General features: G+C 52.0%; 1 protein-coding gene across 1 annotated transcript; it reads left to right on the top strand.

Moving 5' to 3' along the window:
- Positions 1–1,055: 1,055 nt before the first annotated feature.
- SLC22A8 (solute carrier family 22 member 8) lies at positions 1,056–20,360 on the top strand (the record flags this gene model as incomplete). Its single annotated transcript, XM_080703685.1, has 9 exons — positions 1,056–1,388; positions 13,357–13,460; positions 13,974–14,128; positions 14,982–15,150; positions 17,707–17,830; positions 18,039–18,154; positions 18,610–18,824; positions 19,897–20,005; positions 20,153–20,360. 9 exons carry the CDS (start codon positions 1,056–1,058, stop codon positions 20,358–20,360), a joined length of 1,533 nt encoding a protein of 510 aa, XP_080559811.1.
- Between the last annotated feature and the right edge of the window lie 514 nt (positions 20,361–20,874).

The following is a 20,874-nucleotide window of genomic DNA, read 5'->3' as shown; positions in this document are numbered from 1 at the left end:
CGGCCCCAAGGCTTTAGCACATCAGCTCAGGAGAACCTGGAACACTGGGACTCAGGCCAGACCCCTTCCGGACTCTCCCTTCAGTGGCCCTGCCCGGGCTGCCCAGCCCTTTGACCAACCAGCTGCTCTGCTAGGCTCAGCCATGCTCCCTTCTGTACACCCCCCTCCCGTCAGCCTTTGCTGAGGCAGCCCTTCCTTGCAGGAGAGCTGGGCTTGGTGGGTCCACAGCACTCTCTCTGCCAGTGATATTAATCCTCAAAAAAAAGTCAAACATTAGCCGAGGAAACAGATTATGCCTTATATAAGGCCCCCCTGGGGGAGGCACAAACACAGCCTGTTGGAGCCGAGCTGTCCAGCCACAGCCGCTGCTGGACCCTAGGACAGAGCAGGGGCCTCGGCCACATCCACGTCCAGCTCCACCACAGCCAGACCCAGCCACCAGGTGAGAAGGGACCCCAAGCCCAGCACCCAGAAGCCCCCCAGAGGCCAGTCCCTGTTTCCTGACCGTCTCTGGCCAAGCCCCTGATGCCCTCTGGGACCTGCTGGGGCTCTTTCTGATATCCCACCATGGGGGACCTAGCCCCAGGAAAAAGTCAAAAGCCCCTGCTCTGGGCTCAGGGAGGCCCCTTTCCAGGAGACAGCCCAAGTCCGCTAACCCTGCGTGTCTGCCTGTAGCAATCAGGGATGTCCGCACCCCAATCCTGTGTAGACAGCACCCAAGACTGGGCCCGTCGGTGACCAGCCTTTTGCTGAGCACCTGCATACGCACACACACGCTTGCACACATACAGCTTTTGGTCCACACACCTGCACACACAGCCACACCTCATGTCCACATCTCTCCATGTGGCTGGGTTCACCCCGATGCAGCCAATAGAAATCTAGGCATACACTCATCTGACCCACCACACCCCCAGCATCTTTACACACTCAGACCTGCAAAGCTCTACTCAGTCGTGCTCATACACACCCGGGCACGCCCTTGCACACACGCACACACCCCTCTCTCTTGCCTGTTGCCTCGCCCGCAGTTCCGGCTCATCTGGCCTGGCACCATGACCTTCTCCGACATTCTGGAGCAAGTGGGCAGCATGGGGCCGTTCCAGTACCTGCACGTGACGTTACTCGCCCTCCCGATCCTCGGCATGGCCAACCACAACCTGCTGCAGATCTTCACAGCTGCCACCCCCGCCCACCACTGTCGCCCGCCACCCAACGCCTCTGCAGGGCCCTGGGTGCTCCCCTTGAGCCCAGACGGGGAGCCCGAGAAATGCCTCCGTTACGTACACCTGCCCAACACCAGCCTGCCCAATGACACCCGGGGGGCCACCGAGCCGTGCCTGGATGGCTGGATCTACAACAGCTCCAGTGACACCATTGTAACTGAGGTAGGTAGGCTCGCCTCGGGTACCCCACATCCCCGCACCACTCCTGGGCAGGGGCCTGGGCTTTCCAGGACAGGGATCTGGACGCAGATCATTCCAACCAAGAGCTTTGGGTTCTTCACGGTTAGAGCCCAAGCATTTCTCCAGCAAATAGTTATTGCGGTTCCGGGGGCAGTGCGGAGGTCTGCACCGCGGGGTCTGCGGCCCAGTGGGAGGAGCACCAAGATGTAGAATTCCATCTTCAGAGGACTTTGTGCCGTGACCCTAGACTGTGACCTGCCTGTGGGCCTTGGGTGGGGGGCTCCCCACAGGATGGACCCAGGGATGGAGACAAGGAAACAAGAACAAGCAGCCAGAGATAAGCAGACCAGACCATGAGGGAAAGGAGGGAAAGCTCATCCTGTGCAAAGGCCCCAAGGTGGGAGGGCGGCTGCAAAAGGGACTTCAGGGCTCAGAGGGGTGGAATGCTCCCGAGCAGACCAGAAAGCGGCCCCTGCACCCTCGCAGGCGCCTGGGTTCACTCATCCCTCCACGGAGTCGCTGACTCTCATCTCCATTCTCCAGGAGCTCAGAGTTAAATCATGCCAGTCAGGAGACTGTGATAGGCTGGAGATGAGGACATGGAAACTGGCATCTGTTGGCCATCTACTCACTGCCAGGCACATCTTGCTGCTTTGCAGACATTATCCTGTTGGATCCCAAAGACGATGCTTGGTTGAGAGTGAATTCTATCTCCCTTTACAGATTTGAGAAAAAGCACTCAGACTCAGAGAAGGGAAGTGATCGGCCAGTGCCACACAGCGGGTTATTTCAGAACTGGAATTTAAAGCTAAGGCCCACGGGAGGCACGAGGGCGAAAAATGTCTATGAGAGTTCAAAGAGGGCAAAGCCACAGGGTTTGATGAATGCCTCATGTGGGAGGTGGCATCTGACTAGGAATCAGCCATGTTCATTCCCTTGCGGGGACTTGAGCCCCTTGAGGACAGAATCTAGACTTTGTCTCACTAGAAGAGCCACCCCGGGCCAGGTGCAGTGGCACACCCTTGTGATCCCAGTACTTGGGAGGCTGAGACAGGAGGATCACAGGTTCAAGGACAGCCTCAGCAAGTAGTGAGACGCTCAGCAACCTAGAGAGACCCTGTTTCAAAATAAAAATAAAATAGGGCTGAGGTATAGCTTGGAGGTAGAATGCCCCCAGGGTTCGATCCCCAGTGTCATAGAGAAGAAGGAGGAGGAGGGCGGAGAAGGAGGAGGAGGAGGAGGAGGAGGAGGAGGAGGAGGAGAGAAGAAGAAGAAGAAGAAGAAGAAGAAGAAGAAGAAGAAGAAGAAGAAGAAGAAGAAGAAGAAGAAGAAGAAGAAGAGGAAGAAGAAGAAGAAAAAGAAAAAGAAAAAGAAGGAGGAGGAGGAGGAGGAGGAGAAGGGGAGGAGGAGGAAGAGGAAGAGGAGAAGGAGGAAGAGGAGGAGGAGGAGAAGATGAAGAAGAAGGAGGAGGCGGAGGAGGGCGGAGGAGGAGGAGGAGGAGGAGAAGGAGAGGAGGAGGAAGAGGAGAAGGAGGAGGAGGAGGAGGAGAAGAATAAGAAGGAGGAGGAGGAGGAGAAGAAGGAGCGGAGGAGGTGGAGGAGGAGGAGGAGGAGAAGCAGCGGAGGAGGGGAGGAGGAGGCACCTTGCAAAGCCTCTGGCTGGTGCCACCCTATAGATGTGGATTCCAGCAAACGTAGTCTCTTCAAGGGAAGTGTTATCTCCAGTTCACAGATGAGGAAAGCCGGTCCACCCTGGCTGCCTGACTTTCCTCTGTTGGCAGAGGTAGAATTTGAATCCAAGACTACCTACATTCAGAGTATGTACTTCTTGTCCCTTTAAGAAATACTTACTGGTTAGCTAAAGCACATGTTGTGTGCCAGGCACAATTCTCAGCACTTTACAGAGATTAACTCTTTCAGTCTTCTAGAAAACCTTATCTGGTTGTTAGTATCTTTTTTTTTTTTTTTTTTTTTTTTTTTGGTGGTACTGGGGTTCCTGGAAGCCCTTCTACCTCCGGGCTACACTCCCAGACCTATTTATTTTTGTTTTTTTGAAACAGGGTCTCCTAAGCCAGCGCGGCTGGCTTTGAACCAGCGCGATCCTCCTGTCTCCGCCTCCCAAGAGCAGGGATTACAAGCGTGCGCCACCGCGCCCGGCTGGTTGTTAGTATTCTAATCCCACTTTTCGGATGAGGTGCGCCAAAGCACAGAGAGGTCGAGCAGCTTTCTCAGGGTCACGCCGCTGGTAAGTGGCAGACTCCGGATCTGAACGTGGGCACCCGGCTCCAGGGCTGTGCCCCTCACTCTCACCTCTCTGCTCTCCCTGACCCTGGGTAATATTCCCTCCCTGCCGCATTCACTTGTTCTTCCGGGCATCAAGCAGCGCCCAAAGAGCACCAAGTCTCCAAAACGTTTCTGAACACCTAATGCACAACCATTCTGAGGCTGTGGCATAGAGGCCGCAGTAACACTGCCTGTGTTCCTGGAGCTCCCCTCTAGTGAGGACGCAGGCCCGCCTCTCACCATCACGGGGAGTTTTGTGGATAATGTGCAGGGATTTTCATCTACTTCGCTCATTGCTGAATCCCCAGCACCTGGAATAATCTCTGGCACAGAGGAGGTGCTCTGGGAATAAATATCTGTGGAATGAGTGCATATGTGCTTTGTAAACTCAGAGCGCTCCGGGAGCCCAGAGGGGAGTGGCCTCTACCCAGCCCACCAGCCCGGAGCGGGGATCCTGGAGGACTTGCTGAAGTCAGCAGTGCCCCCACCAAGTGTGGAGAAGTGAGAGTTAGGGGCAGGCAGAGGTGGGCAAGCGCATCCCAGGCACAAGGCACGGTGTCTGCACGCAGGCAGGTCAGGCGCAAAGTCCCACGAGCATGAAGCGTGCGGAATTGCTAGGCCTACGGTACTAGGAGCGAGCAGTGGGGTACAGAGGCTGCCGGACACGGAGCTGGAGAAGGCCTGGATCGGACGGTCATGAAGGCCAACGCATGGCCTCTGCCATGAGGTCAAGGGGGAGCCGTTGAATATGGTGGTGCGTTAAGCAGGAGAATGAGAAACTCAAGTCACCTTCTAAGGATGTCACTCTGACCACAGGGTGGAGAATGATTTGTAGAGAGTTTTCGTCTAGCAGCGGGGTGACTCATTAGCGACTTACTCAGGAATTCTGGACAGAGATGCCAGATAGAAGGAAAGGCTGGGAGAGGTGCCCGAGAGGGCGGCGAGGTGGAATCTATGGGGCCTGGTAACTGAGCGGATGCCAGGCTGAGGGGCCAGGAGGAAGTCAAAGCTGTGCCTGTAGGTTTCCCAGTGCCTCTTGGAAGACAAAGAGAAGGGGTAAAAACCACCATCCATGCCCTCCAAAAGCATAAGCTCTAGGAAAGATACAAAGAGTCCATGGGGAGCCAGGCATGGTGACGCACGCCTGTGATCCTAGAGCTTGGGAGGCTGAGACAGGAGGATCACTGGTTGGTGGCCAGCCTTAGTAACTTCATGAGGCCTTCAGCAACTTAGTGAGACTCTATTGCAAAATAAATAAAATAAAAAAATAAGCAGGGCATGGGCATGGTGGCTCATGCTTGTAATCCCAGTACTTGGGAAGTTGAGACAGGTTCACGGCCAGCCTCAGCTACTTAGTGAGACCCTCTTCAATTTAGAGAGACCCTGTTTCAAAATAAAGAATTTAAAAAATAGGGCTGGAAATGAAGTTTGGAGATAGAATTCCCCTGGGTTTCATCCCCAGTGCCACTAAAAAAAAAAAAAAAAGATAAATAAATAATTAATAAAATAGGGGTGGGGGCGTAGCTCAGAAGTAGAATGCCCCTGGGTTCAATCCCCAGTGCCCACCCCCCAAAAAAAGCCTACGAGGAACAATTAAATAATGTCCATGGACTGCAGGTACAACCTCCTCGATTCCTCACCAGCCACCTCTGACCCCAGCACCTCGGTTGTCCTGTGTTCACAGATGAAGGACACTGAGGGACGAGGCCCTGGCCCATGACTCCACACTCATGATCTGTGGAGTGGAGAGTCGACCCCAGCGGTTCTGGCTCCAGTGTCCACACTCCTTAGATATGCACAGTCCCTGGCCCATCACCCATGAGCTCAGACGTGCACTTGCGCCCCAAGGGGAGCAGTGGGTGAACTGGCTTGTCCACAAATCGCCACCTCACCCCTGCCCCTCGCACCCCACATCTTTACCCTTGCTCCTCCAGGGCAGGGACTGTCTCTCTCCCATCCGTACTAGGCGCATAGTTAGTGCTCTGTTAACGCTGAATGAAGGACGCGCCCCCCCAGAGCCTGGTGGCTTGCACAAGCTGCCCTGCGCAGACACTGCCGGCGAGAGCCTTCCTTTCCAGCTCATGCCTCTGGCAGGCTCATCCAGGGCAGAGGTTCAGGCCTCGTACCCAGTCAAGTGTCAGTTCACCCCTGCACCAGCCAAGTTCCCAGCCACCACGCCAGCAGCCAGCATATGGGCAGTGTGAATCGGTATCCCAGCAGGACACGGGGCCTCAGGGTAACAGCTCAGATCCCCTTTAGCTCTGCGTCAGCCTGTCGCTATCTCCCTGGGCATGCTCTGTAATGAGAACCCATAGGAAAGGTCTCTGCCCAGACATGGCGACCTCAGTGGCCACGCCTAGCCAGCCGCTGGTACCTGCCCCAACCAGAGCCTCTGATTTTTCTGTTCTTTAGGCCCAGAACATGAACAGACTCTGCCGGGGGTGGTACAGTGGGGTTCTGGCCCCCATGTGAAAGAGGCAGGGCTCTGGCTAGTCCCTCCTCAGGGGCAGGTGTCCAGCTCCGCAGCTGGGGACCGGACGTGCCAGCTTTGGTGGTGGGGAGGGGAGCAGTGAGAGAGTGTTTTGTCAGGAGTGAAGTAGGATGGAGAGTTAGAGTCGGTCTGCAAGTTAGAGTTTGTCTGCTCCGTTTACGAGGATGTCACAACCCCCAGAAGTCTTGGTTTCCTTGTCCAAAAAGGAATAAGAATTAGCCAGGCGTGGTGGCGCACGCTTGTAATCCCCGCGCTTGGGAGGCAGAGACAGGAGGATCGCGCAGGTTCGAAGCCGGCCGCGCGCGCTGGCTTAGGAAACCCTGTTTCCAAATAAAAATATAAAAATAGGTCTGGGAGTGTAGCCCAGAGGTAGAAGGGCTTCCAGGAACCCCAGTACCAAAAAAAAATAAAATAAAATAAAAATAAAAAATAAAAATAAAATAAAATAAAATAAAAGCAAAAAGGAATAAGAAAGTGCGTGTCAGGATCGAAGGAGCCCCCTCTTGCAGGGAAGGTGCTGAGCACAGGGCCCTGGTGCCCGCAGACCCTTCGACGAATGCTACCCGCTGCTGTCGCTTGGTTGTTATTATTAACATGGAGGTCTGAGAACTAGAGGGTTAATTCCCACCAGAAGCGTGGAGAGATCCTCCAGTAAAAAGAGGCGTCTGTGTCTTAGCACCTCCCGGTTCACCCAGGTTCCTAGATTTTGCCACCCCACATGGCCCCCACCTGGAGCTCCTCTGGTGGTCCTGGGGAGTCACCTCCCTTCTCCCACCCACTCCAGTCCCCTTCTCTGGAGAACAGGGTGACAGGACCCAGCTGGCGGGAGGGTGAGCCCAGCACAGGCGCTGGGCTGGAGATGGAGGTGCTCTCCCTCCCGCTTCTAACCCTCTAAGCTCTCCTGGCAGGAGTGACCACAAATTCCTTTCTCTTGGGGAAGCGGAGACCAGGTCAGGATTTTTCACAAGGAGCTTTGCAAGGGCATTGAGGGGAAACAAAGGCCTTTCTATTATGTCTGCAAACCATGGTGTCTGGATGCTGGGCCCTGGGCTCCCCAGAGAAGAGCGTGGCCCAGAACCCCTGACCTTCAACCCTATGATCTTAAGGATCCTGGGCCTGGCCTCTCAAGCCCATGGAAATCTTCTCTGAGCCTTGAGCCTCTCTGTCCAGTCTCCAGAGCCACAGGAAACCCATTCCCAACATACAGAAGAATCCTTGGAGGCCCTGGTTGGCTGCTGGAGAAGGAAGGAGCCTGCCCAGGGGGTCCTCCAGGAAGTAGGTGCCCACCCAGGAGAGGCTCCCTTGCACCGTGGCTGGCCGTCCTCCTCTGACCTTCTCCACACCCATCACCAAATCCCCAGGCTCCAGAGCTCCAGGGCACTGATGCATCTCTTGTCCCCAGCCTCCCTCCTGCTGGCCGCCCTTAGTCCTCCCTCAACCACCCCTCCTTTCACCTCTTCCCAGTATGACTCCTGGGTATGGACCTGGGGGGCCTGCCCTGGCCAGCCTGACTCCCAGTGACATCCCTGACCTCCAGAGCCCCCAACCGTGTGCACTGGAGCGAGCTCTCCAGGGTTATGGCTTACCCTGTGGGCGCCTACTGTAAGCAGGGCCAGCACTTTGCATGCCTCCTTTCGTGACCCTGAAAATCAAGCACTGTCATCCCCATTTCCAGAGGAGTAGGCTGGGCTCGGACCCGAGGGAGCCTTCACAGACATGAGTCAGCGAGTCTTGACCCGAGTATCCGTACCCTATCTAAAACATCCCATGTCCCTGTGGGCCCGGACCTTACAATGGTACGTCACAATAATAAATGTCTGCTGTGAAGCTGAGTACCCACCGTTTCCAAGAGTAGCGCTGGGTACTGTCTGTTGTGACATATGTGATACTGCAGGGCAAGTATAACATATGTCGGTGCAGATGAGAAGACCGGACCACAGAGAAGTTAAGTAGCGGGGACAGGAACACACAGCTCTTAAGCTCTGCCACTTGGAGGCTGTGGGTTCCTGTCCCAGAATCCCCAAGTTGCCTGGCTCGTCTCCTCTGTCCCTTGCGCCCCAGCACAGGTTTCTTAGGAAGCCAAGGATGCACAGGGGCAGCAGCAAGGTCTGACCTGGCCCCAAGAGGCTTCAGAGCTGCAGCAGGCCCCTTCCTTGACCTGGCTTTCAGGGAAGGCACCACATGTGAGGTCCTGGCAGGCAGCTTTCCCGCGTACACAGTGGGGCCCCCGTCCTGCTGAACACAGTTCGCATCATGAACTGCTTGTCCTGACACTCTGGGGCCCACCTTCTGCCTTCCCCTCCGAGGGCTCTCCTGGCCACTCCGCGTGCTGCGTACCTTGTCTGGTCCAGCTCCTAAACCTCACCTAGCCTCACACTCAGAACCTCGATCCGCCGGCCTGGCTCTGATCTTGACTGCCTCCGCCAACCACGACTCCATCCTGGGCTACACTGTCTTACAGTGGCTCAGAAAAACAGCACCCACGGACTAAGCCCTTCTTCGGGCAGCCCAGGGCTCAGAGCACAGCACACAGGGGGGCATCAGGGGATGATGGTCATGGTCAAGGACACCGGCTAGGGTTCCAACAGACCTGAGTTTGAATCTCTACTTTGAATCAAACCTAACTACTCTTGAGCCAGGCACTTAGCCGCCAAGCCCTGGGTTCTTTGGAAAATAGAGATAAGAGCAATATCTACTTCATAACCTTGTTATTTCTCCTGAGCATGAGTGACCCTTCTCTTTCTTCCCTACCACCTTCCTGGTGCATCAGCCCAGGCAGGAAGCTTCCCATCCTCCCCTTCCAGAACCCAGCTCAGTTAATACAAAGGAAGGCCAAGAATGCAAGGTGTGGTGGTGGTGTGCACCTGTAACCCCAGTACTTGGGAGGCTGAGACAGGAGGATCAGATTGTAGGTTCAAGGCCAGGCTCAGCAATTTAGTAAAACCCTGTTTCAAAATAAAAATAAAATAGAGCTGGGGCATAGCCCAGCAGTAGAACAGGCCTGGGTTCAATCCCTGGTAATGAAAAAAAGGGAAGAAGATTAAATCCATTGGACTAGGATATTGAGAGTAAGAATTCTACATAGAATTGCCCAATGTTAGAAAAAATGAACCACGGCCGTGCCGAGGGCTAGATAAAACACCCAGAAAGTAATGCCTAGCTCCCTCCTACCGGCGAGTTATTCTTCCCTCTCTGTGACTCATCAGCAAGATATCTATAATAACCCATTAATAATTATCTATTAATTATTCATTGAACAAACTAACATTTACTATTACCAGCTATTCTGTTAGCTGCCAAGTATAAAAAAGTCAAAGGAGGTGTTCCCTATCCTTAGAGAGGTCACTGGATACAGGAAAGGAAAACAGGTAAATAAACAGCTAGAATGCAGCGGGACCTTGCAGCCTTCTGGAGGTCAAAGCAGGAGGCAGGAACGGAAGGAGAGATGAGGGACATCTCACCTGCACTGAGGGTCTGGACATGCTGCCCCGCCGTTTATCCACTTCACAAATATTTATTGACTGCCTGCCTACGCCAGGCACCCAGAAAAGATGGTCTTGGCATAAGCTTTGGAGGACTGGCAACATTACTAGAGTAAGGGGATCAAAAGCAAAGGGGGACACAGGAGCACTGGGGCTTTTGTGGAATCAGAATAAATAGCCTAATTAAATCCGAGGACCCAGCCAGGTGTGGTGGCGCACGCTTGTAATCCCCGCGCTTGGGAGGCTGAGACAGGAGGATCGCACGGGTTCGAAGCCAGCCTCAGCTACTGAGTGAGGCTCTCAGCAACTTAGTGAGACCCTGTTTCCAAATAAAATTAAAAAAAAAAAGGTCTGGGAGTATAGCCCGGAGGTAGAAAGCCTCTGGGTTCCACCCCCAGTACCACCACTAATAATAATAATAATAATAATAATAATATCAAAAATAATAAATAAATAAATCCGAGGACCCCGCTGATGTATGCATAGAGTCACAGTCAAAGAAAACAGAAATCACACTCTTGACACCTCAAATAATAACCAAGCTTTCTGCTACATGGTTTTTTTCTTCCTTCCTTTTTAATTTTATTTTATATATATAAATATATTTTTTCTTTCTTTTTTTGTCATAGTGGGGATGAAATATTATGTAGACTACAACCGTAAGTTTATCCTCTCTTTCCTTCTTTCTTTCTTTATTATTTATTTTTGGAGATTAAACCTGGGGGCATTCCACCTCCAAGCTATTTTTTTTTAAAAGTCTCTCTGGTTTCTAATGAGAGTCTCACTACTTGCTGAGGCTATACCTGCAATCCTCCTGTCTCGCCTCCCAAGTACTGGGATTACAGGCGTGTGCCATCACGCCTGGATTATCCTCACTTTAAAACTAGAAATGCACTATAGTTTTTAGAATTAACAGAATGGCTTTGCTATCATTTTTTTTTTCTTAACAGGGCCTTCTTATGGTTTTGCACAGTTAGTTAACTACACAGAAAGATGCCAAAATTCCCTGCAAATACCTGCCTCACCCCAAATCCCAGGATCCCCATTTGCTCTAATGGTGCCCTCACCCCAATACTCTTCAGTTCCGGACCCCTTTCCCATCAACATCTATTCAGTTGGCAGATATTTCAAACACAGCGGACTACATTTATTTTTCTCAGGTTTCTAGAACAAAGTACCCCAAAGTGGGTGGCTTAAAACAACAAAGATTTGTCTCCCAGATCTGAAGTCAGAAATCCAAAATCAGGGTGTCAGGATGCTCATTCCTAAAGCTCAGGGGAAGTGTCCTTACTGGCCTCTTCCAGCCTCAGGTGGTGGCCGGCAAGCTTGGGCATTCCTTGGGTGTCTCTCCCTTCTCGTTAGGACACCAGTTGCAGAGAATTAAGGGCCTGCTCTCCTCCAGTGTGACCTTGCTTGGACTCAGCTAACTGCATCTGCAAAAACCCTATTTGCTCAGGAGGTCACGCTCTGAAGCGGTAGGGGTCCGAACTTCGATGTCTCTTTTCGGGAGACACAATGCAACCTGTAACAGCTGTGCACCTCGACTCTGAGCCCTATGGCTTCCTGTGGCTCTGCAGGGCAGCCATGGCCACATTTGTCTCATCGATTCTCCTGAGCTTCATTAACTATGAAATCTCCAGGTGCAATTTAGAGTGCAAATTTAAAAAAAAAATATATATATATATATATATATATGTATATATACATATACATATATATATATATATATATATATATATATATATATATATATATATTTAACCACAAAGCATTCTTCCTCTTGAGCTTCAGAACTTCAGAATCCTCCAACAGACAACTTAAATAGGGTAGCCAGGGAAGGTCTTGTTGAGAAGACAGCATTTGAGCAAAGATTAGTACATATTCAGAGGAAGAGCACTCTGGGCAAAGAGAGTACGCCAAAGACAAAAGTCGGAGCACCCCCGATGTGTCTATGGGATAGTGAGGTTCACCCAGAGTGCAGGATGCAAGAGAGTGGACAGTGGCAGATGAGGACAGAGGAGGAACGGGGGTAAAGGTAAGAGCAGGTTCTACAGGGATTTGGTGGCCTTTAAGGATTTGGGGCATATTCTAAACATGACTCAAAGTTCATTCCAGAAATAGAATGAACTTCATTATGTTTATGTTTCTTATCAATTGCTTGATTTTATGGTACAAACTGGCTTGTGACAGTAAATCTACAGCCTACATGACTATAAAGTCTATGGAAGAAACCAAGATGCAACAGATCTGGTCCTAGACAGTGGATCAGGCAATACCCTTAAACTAATCCAAGTAGATCTGACACTGACCCTCTCGGGATCCAAACAGATTTCTTAAGGTCTAAATATTACAGAGATTGAGATTAAAATCCAATTTTCATTTGCAACTTCTTGTGGGATGTATCAGGACAGGCTATGCTGCCATAACAAAAGAGTCAACGATAATAACTCATGGCCTAAAGAATATAGACATGTTTCGCCTTTGTGTGTAAGAGTTCTAAGATGAATAGTATGCCAGGCTGATGGTGGATCTTCTCCGTGAGGTCATTTGGGAATCCAAATTGACCATAGCTCTGCCATCTTGGACATTTGGCTTCTAGAATTATCCCAATTGTCACCATTCCCACCAAGAAGGGAGAAAGCATAAAAGTCTATGCCAGGAATTCCTTCATAAGCAAATGAGATGGAGGATATATATATATATATATATATATATATATATATATATATATATATATATATATATTCCATTCACATTTTTTTTTTTTGAGCTACTGGGGATGGAACCTAGGGTTCGGGGACCCAAGAGCCACAGACAGACCCAGGAATTGGTGCTGGGTATGGTGATTCATGCTTGAAATCCTAGTACTTGGGAGGCTTGAGACAGGAGGATCACAGGTTCAAGGCCAACCTCAGCAAGTTAGAGAGGCCCTCAGTAATTTAGTGAAACCTGTTTTAAAATAAAAAATAAAATAGGCCAAGCACAGTGGTGCATACCTGTAATCCCAGTACTTGGGAGGCTTGAGACAGGAGGATCGCAGGTTCAAGCTAGCCTTAGCAACTTAGCAAGACCCTGTTTCAAAATAAAAAAAATAAATAAATAAAAAGGGCTGGGGGTATAACTCAAAGGTAGAATGGCCCTGGATTCAATCTCCATTACTAAAAAAATAAAATAGAGACTTGGGGTGTAGCTCGGAAGTAAAATTCCCCCGGGCTCAATCCCCAGTACCACAAAATTTAATTAAGATTAGAAAAAAAGTCTGGTATGGAGGCACACGCCTATAATCCCAGTACTTGGAAGTCTGAGACAGGAGGATCGCAGGTTCAAAGCCAGCCTCAGCAACTCAGTGAAGTTCGCACCAGCTTAGCAAGACCCTGTTTCCAAATAAAAAATAAAATAGGACTGAAGGTATAGCTCCGAGGTAGAATGTCCCTGGGTTGAATTCCCAGGACCACTAAAAAAAAAAAAAATAGGAAGGAGGAGGAGGGGGAGGGGGAGGAGGAGGAGGGGGGGAAGACAACCACAATGACAACAACAACAACAACAAAAAAAACTTGTGCTTGGGAGGCCCGGGCTGGAGGAAGCCTAGCCAGGCGGTGGGAAAGGCGTGTATGTGGAGGCGCAGGCTGGCACAGGTTGCACAGCGGGCAGGTCTGTGCTGAGCGGTGCTGCCCCCCCCCCTTGTTTTTATGCAGTGGGACTTAGTGTGCAGCTCCAGCAAGCTGAAGGAGATGGCCCAGTCCGTCTTTATGGCGGGCATACTGGTTGGAGGACTCATACTTGGAGAGCTGTCTGACAGGTGAGATTCAGGGATGTGAGCCCTGGGGGCCATCCCTCTCGGCTCCACCCATGGGACCCCAAAGAGGCAAAGAGCTGGGGCAGGTGGGCAGGATGGTCTGGGCTGCAGTGGAGGCCTCCGGCAGGTCCCACTCCCCTTACAACTTGAGGCTTCTGGCCTCCCCAGACCCAGGGGAGGGTCTCCAAGTTTTCAGACATAACTGGGTATGTGTGATGGCTGTGTAGCGTGAAGGCAGGGCCCACGGGCTGCTTAGAAATAAGTTTCCTTTGACCCCTGCTCAGTCAGCGAAGCTGGGGGTGGAAAGGATCATTTATTAACTCCACATTCAATTTGCAAACTTGTCGGAAAACAGCAATTATCAGCAAGGAGCTGTCTGGCGCGTGGGGTGGGGGGACTGACTGCTCCATCTGTCAAGGGAGGGGTCCAGCCCTTTGCCCCAAACAAAGCCTGCATAGTCACTCATCTTGGCAGGCACCGTGGCTAACCTGGCCCTCCCTCTCCCCTGAGCTGCAGGTTTGGCCGCAAGCCCATCCTGACGTTCAGCTACCTGCTGCTGGCCGCCAGCGGCTCGGGCACAGCCTTCAGCTCCTCCCTCTCCATCTACATGGTCATGCGCTTCCTGAGCGGCTGCAGCCTCTCAGGCATCACCCTGAGCACCGTCATTCTGAGTAAGCCACACAGGGAGGGGGCAGGGGGGGCAAGGAGCAGGGCTTTGGGGTGCACCAATCAAAAGCCGAGAGTGAGTCTGGGCCCGGTTCACCCAAGGAGCACCCTGGGATCTCCAGTCAAGGCCTCAGAGCCCCCTCCTGAGGATTACAGGAGCCTCACACAAAGTAAAAGTAGCTGTCGATACCGAGGACTTAGCCTGGGCCTGGGACTCTGCTAGGTCCTGTCTCATTTAGCCGGTCTCCTGGAGTGAGCAAGAGTATTATACCCGTTGTACAGATGAGAAAATAGAGGCAAAGCAAGAAAGATCACTCGCCACCAGACAGGAAGTGGCCAAGAGTATGAACTGCAGGGCTAGGCATGTAATTTAGTGGCAAAGTGCTTGCCTAGTATGTCCAAGGCCCTGGATCTGATTCCCAGCACTGCAAAAAATAAAACAAACTTAAGCCGGGTGTGGCGGTGCATGCTTGCAATCCCAGTACATGGGAGGCTGAGACAGGAGGATCGTGCAGGTTGGAAGCCTCAGCTACTTAGTGAGGCTTTCAGCAGCTTAGTGAGACCCTGTTTCCAAATAAAGTATAAAATAGGTCTGGGACTATTGCCCGGAGGTAGAAAGCCCCTGGGTTTCATACCCAGTACCACAAAAATAAATAAATTTTTTTTTAAAAGAGCGTAAACTGTGGAATAGACAGACCCGAGTTCAAGTCTTACCTCCTTGAGTGTCAGCTGCAGCCTCTGTGAAATGGGGACAATGAGCTCCGGGGACCAGAGTCAGGTCAAGAAGCCCCCGGGAGGCAGGAGCTGGTGCCTGAGACCTAACAGGACCCTAATCCGGTCCTTGGGCTCCTCCCACAGATGTGGAATGGGTGCCCACCTGGATGCGGGCCATCTCGTCGACAGCATTTGGGTACTGCTACACCATTGGCCAGTTCATTCTGTCCGGCCTGGCCTACGCCATCCCCGAGTGGCGCTGGCTACAGTTAACGGTGTCTGTTCCCTACTTCATCTTCTCCTTGTTGTCTTGGTAGGTGGCCCTCTTCTTTCCTCCTCCTTTCTGGCTGGCTGACTGTCTACCCCTAGTACCCCGGTCCCAGAGGCAGGGAAGGCCACTCCAGAGTGGAGGCGTTCATAGGCGTTCATAAGCAAAGACGAGCTGCGGGAGAGAACAAGAGGGGGTGTTTTGGAGGTGCTGGAGCTGAAGAACAAGGGTGAGTGGAAATGGGCAGGATGGAGCCAGGCCACAGAAAGCTCAGAGACTCAGGGAGGCCTCGCCTTCCCGCAGAGAGAAATGGGTCTGGCAGGCTTAGCCAAAGTTCCGTTTGCAAAAGAATGGCCCAGAAGGACAGGCCCATGCAGATAGAGACAGCAGCAGAAGGGAATGGGCTACTCAGGCTGGAGGATTCTGGGAGGCAAATATAAGAGACATTTTGATGGAACGATTTGCAGAATTGAACTTCTGGGCTTAACGTACAAAGGAAAAGAAAAGTCTATAGAGGAACCCCAGTTTAGGAACCTGGGAGAATCTAGGTACGTGGTTGGACAGGAGACACAGAGTGGGCAGAAAGCTCATTACCAGCATGCCGGTCTCAAGGTCACGTTGGAAGACAGGAAATGACCCCCCACAACCCACGTCGAAAAAAGAAATCGCAGATGAGCCCAGGAAGAGTTGTGAAATCTTGGAGCAAACTTTTTTTCTCCTTTACTCCTGTGTATTGAACCCAGGGGCATTCTACCTCTGAGCTACACCCCTAGCCTTTTTTTTATTTTTTTTATTTTTATGTATGTATGTATTTATTTATTTATTTATTTTGTGGTGCTGGGGGTGGAACCCAGAGGCTTTCTACCTCCGGGCTATATTCCCAGACCCATTTTATATTTTATTTGGAAACAGGGTCTCACTAAGTTACTGAGAGCCTCACTAAGTAGCTGAGGCTGGCTTCGAACCCGTGCGATCCTCCTGTCTCAGCCTCCCAAGCGCGGGGATTACAAGCGTGCGCCACCACGCCCGGCTTTTTTTTTTTTTTAAACAGGGTCTCACTAGGTTGTGGAGTCTTGGAATCTTGCTAAGTTGCTGAGACTGGCTTCAAATATGTCATCCTCCTGTCTCAGCCTCCCAAGTACTGAGATCACAGGTATGTTCCACCATGCCCACCTTGGATCAACCCCTACTGAGCAATTATTATATACAAGACCCTACTCTGGACATCAGCCTACATTGTCTCTGATCCTCCTGGCCTCTCTGTGCAATTGAGAGCATTATCGTCCCCGTTTAACAGATGAGAAAACAGAGGCTCAGAGAAGGGAAGCAGTTGCCCAAGGTTCCACAAAATGGTACAGAATTGAGATGAAATCTGAGCTTAGAAATGAAAATAGAAGCTTCTAGACGGGGTATGAGCAACCTGGGGGTGAGAGAGTGGGAGCCACTGTCAGAGGGCCCAGGATAAAGCAGAGAAGGAATGGTCAATATTGGAAGACAAAACGGAGCCAGTGTGTCAGCAGAGTCCAGTCGAGACCTCAAGCCACTTCACTGGGCGACTTGGGACAAGTCTTACCCTTTCTGAGCATTAGGTATTTTTTTTTTTTAGGTACAATGGTGATACCATCGCCTGTTACCCAACCCAGAGTTTTGTGGCAGGCATATGGAAAGGCTCACTAATTGGAAGCCATTGCTGCCCTTGGGATCAGGGATCAGAGGCCAGGCTGGGCAGGAGGTCGTCCTTGGTAGTCGTGGTTATGGCAAACTCAGAAGATAGTCATGGCAGAAACAGGAGCCCCAGGCCATGCAGGCAGTTAGCAATAGGCCCAGGAAGGCACCACTAGCTGGGGGGAGTGGTCTAAGACGACCAATGTTGGCTCCCTGAGGACCTCACAGAGCCAAGCCCTGGGTGCCACAGCTATAGCTGCCCCTGCCTTGGGCCAGCCTTCTCCAAACACGGCTCTTTCCTCCCCACACCTCCATGTCCCCATCTTCACCTACTGCTCAGGGTGAGCCAACCCCCAAACCTAGCCTGAGACAGGCAGGATGGAGGTGATCAGCTGCTTGCCAATTCTGAGACCCACACTGAACATGTTGGTCCTTTGCAGGGAGAATTCAAGGGTCTTTCCACCCATTCCCTAAGCCACAGCCCTCATCTTGGCCTCCAACCCCCTTCCCAAGCTGCCCCGAGACCACAGTCCCGCCCTTTGTCAGCCCAAGGAAGGCCGGAGAGGAGGATATGCTGGACCCTCTAGATCTCTGAGCTCAAAATGTCATCCCTTCCCCAGTTTCACCTGCCTTAGCCTAGGGCCTGGGAATCCTAGCTTAGGAAGACACCCAATGACAACAAGCAGTCTGGGAGGGGAACAGGGTAAAGGCTCTTCTGAAAGCGGAAGGAGAGAGTGCTGGGATGCGTGCTGGCTGCGGCAGCCTGCGTGCAAAGTTGAGCCAAGTTCAAACTCCACGGAATCCGCAGCCGTGAAGCGTTTGGAGTTTCTGAACCTCCCGCCCCTGGGCCCTGGCCACTGACATCCTTCCAGCCCCTCAAGACGGGGCTCTAGCATGGTGGAAGGGATGCAACTGTGACTCGATTCCGGCCCCCAGGTGGATACCAGAGTCCATACGCTGGCTGGTCCTGTCTGGAAAGTTCTCGAAGGCTCTGAAGACACTCCAAAGGGTGGCCGCCTTCAATGGCAAGAAGGAGGAGGGGGCAAAGCTCAGCATGGAGGTAGGGGCAGAGGGGGTCGTGGTCAGGGGCAGGAGCCCACGCTCTGCTCTGCGTCTCCCTCTCTGATTGCCTCTGTTTCCCCCACTCACCCCACATCCCACCTGAGCCCCGACTGCTCTCCTCCAGAGGAACCAGGCCTGCATCTCCCTCCCTTCCTCCTGCCCGCCAGCTGGTCCACTAAAGCACCCTCCATCTCCTCTGCCCCAAGGAGCTGAAACTTAACCTGCAGAAGGACATCTCCTTGGCCAAGGTCAAGTACGGCGCGGCCGACCTGTTCCGGATATCTATGCTGCGACACATGACCCTCTGTCTTTCCCTGGCCTGGTAACCCATCACCCCTCCCTGCCCACACCCAGGTCTAGACATTAGGGTATGTTTTCTCTCCGGGGCCACACCCCCTCCCACAGGCTCCAGACCCCTGCCTGCAGCTAGACTCTGGCTTCCCCAAATTCAGACGATCACCCACTGCCACACCAAGACAGATGGTTTACCGCTTGGCCTTGGAGAGTCCCTGCAGCCCTGTTACTCTCCAGAGCCAATTATGGGCATCTGTGCCACGACACCCTAGACTATGCCCGTGTGAGGCCAATCGATCCCAGCACTTTCCCACTGAGCCCAGGCACAAGCTCAGAAACTTCAACGTTGTAATCAAGCAGCCCCTACCGATCCGTTGCGTAAGATATCAGAAATGAAACTATGCGTCGTCTTGGCGACCCAGTGACCAGTAGGAAAAGAGCCTGGGCATGGCTGCGGGCACTCACCAGCCCTCTCTGTTCCAGGTTTGCTACTGGTTTTGCCTACTACAGTTTGGCCATGGGGGTGGAAGAATTTGGTGTCAACCTCTACCTCCTCCAGATCATCTTTGGCGGGGTCGACATCCCCTCCAAGCTCATCACCATCATTTCCATGACCTACCTGGGCCGGCGCATCACTCAGTCCACTACCCTGTTCCTGGCAGGAGTAGCCATATTGGCACTCATCTTTGTGCCTTTGGGTGAGAGGCTGACACGGGCTAGGATGGGGGTGCCCAAGACTCTGACTCTGTTAGCTGCACCTCTTATGCATGGTGTTGTCTTGAATTGGTCCATGCACTCTCTGGAGCTCGGGTATCTCTTCTAGAACATAATTCAATTGGGCTGGATAATATCAAAGCTCCTCTCCAGTTCTAACTTGGGCTGGGCTAAGCACAGCAGTGTCTGGACACTGCGAGGGGATTGCTTGGGGACTGGGCGTGTCCTAGGTAAGGAAACCACAGAATCAAGAAACACCCCACAATCTACTATGACCTGAGAAAAGTCACTTTTACTTTATATTCACTTTTTTTTGTTTGTTTGTTTGATACACCCATACCCTTCCAAAAGAACTTGAGGTATTTTAGGACAGAATCATATACCAGAAGACATAAATGGATATAGGTAATCAAAGCCATCATCAAGAGGATGCTTTTCTCTAGGAAAAGATGTGCACAGCAGGACACAAGCATGCAAATGATTAGGAATAACAGAGGGGCTATTACATTCAAGTTTGGACTTGAGCTTTCTAGTAGCCAAAACAAAAAGGGAGACAAGGTCTACTAAGGAGTAAAAATTCTCAAGCCAGGCACGGTGGTGCATGCTCATAATCCCAGTACTTGGGAGGCTGAGACAGGAGGATCTGGGTTCACGGCCAGCCTCAGCTCCTTAGTAAGGCCCCCTCTGCAACTTAGTGAGACCTTGTTTCAAAATAAAGAATAAAAAATAGGGCTGGGGTATACCTCAGAGGTAGAATGTCCCTGGGTTCCATCCCCAGTACCGCAAGAAAAAAAAAACAAGAAAAATAAAAAAAGAATACTGAGGTCCTCCTGACGCCAAGGCCATCCAAATTTTCTTCCCTTTTCATTTTTTTTTAATTGGTGCATTGTAGTCATATGTCTTAATGGGGTACAAGATGGTAGAGGCATATATGCACACATCACTCATTTAGCCCTTCCCCAGTTCCCACTCCATTCCCTCCCCCTTCCCTCCTTCTCTGTTTGGCTTAGTGATTGACTTTGATATGTTTGTGAATGTACATCCTGTACATTTCAGACATGCAAATTCTGAGGACAGCAGTGGCTGTGTTTGGAAAGGGATGCCTGTCTGGCTCCTTCAACTGCCTCTTTCTCTATACAAGCGAACTCTACCCCACAGTCATACGGTAGGTGCTACAGCTGGGGTAAGCCCAACCAAAGGATATAGGGCCAGATGGGAGTGGAGCACCCTCCTGCCCCTCCCCAGGTGTCCCTGGGCCATCCCTGAAGAACCACACACACAGGCCACCAATCCCTGTTCCCAACACTCCTAGGCAAACAGGTGTGGGCTTTAATAACCTGTGGACTCGCATGGGAAGCATGCTGGCCCCCCTGGTGAAGATCACAGGGGAGACGCAGTCCTTCGTGCCCAACATCATCTATGGGGCCACGGCCCTCCTGGGGGGCAGTGCTGCCTTCTTCCTGCCCGAGACCCTCAATCAGCCCTTGCCAGAGACTGTCGAAGACGTGCAGAACTGGTGAGTTCTTTGCCTCTGACCCCACCAGGATTCCCCCCCACCCAGCCCCTAGGGGAACAGGCCAGGGTTCAGATCTTTTCCTGAGCTCTCTGTCCCTAGGACCCAGCAAGCAAAGATGGCGAAGAAGAAGCCAGAAACGGCATCCCAGAGGATTCCTCTCAAGTCCTGTGGATCAGTCCTGGACTCCAGATGAGGACAGCGGAGCCCCAGCCCTGATATCCAGAAACTGAGCCCAGCCAGGGCACTGCCTGCCTCTGGGCTCCAAGGGTACCCTGGGGACTGAGGGAGGCCCTGGATGGGTCCACACTCCTAGGACAAAGCTTTCTAAGAGCTCAGTGAAGGAATCTCCTCTACCATCCCCTCCACCAGAGCCCCCAGCCCACCCTGGCAAGTTCAAAGTTCTGACCACAGAGGTCCCCATCCCCACACCTGCACTCCTCTTCCTGGAAACTCAGGCCCACCATTTCTCTGTCTATTCCTTTTCTACTGCCCCCCCACCTCTATTGTCCCAGCCCTGT

Source organism: Muscardinus avellanarius (genome assembly GCF_963383645.1).
Source record: "Muscardinus avellanarius genome assembly, chromosome: 1".
Taxonomy (NCBI): domain Eukaryota; kingdom Metazoa; phylum Chordata; class Mammalia; order Rodentia; family Gliridae; genus Muscardinus; species Muscardinus avellanarius.
The sequence above is the reverse complement of the archived record's forward strand: the minus strand, read 5'-3'. Positions and strand labels throughout refer to the sequence as shown.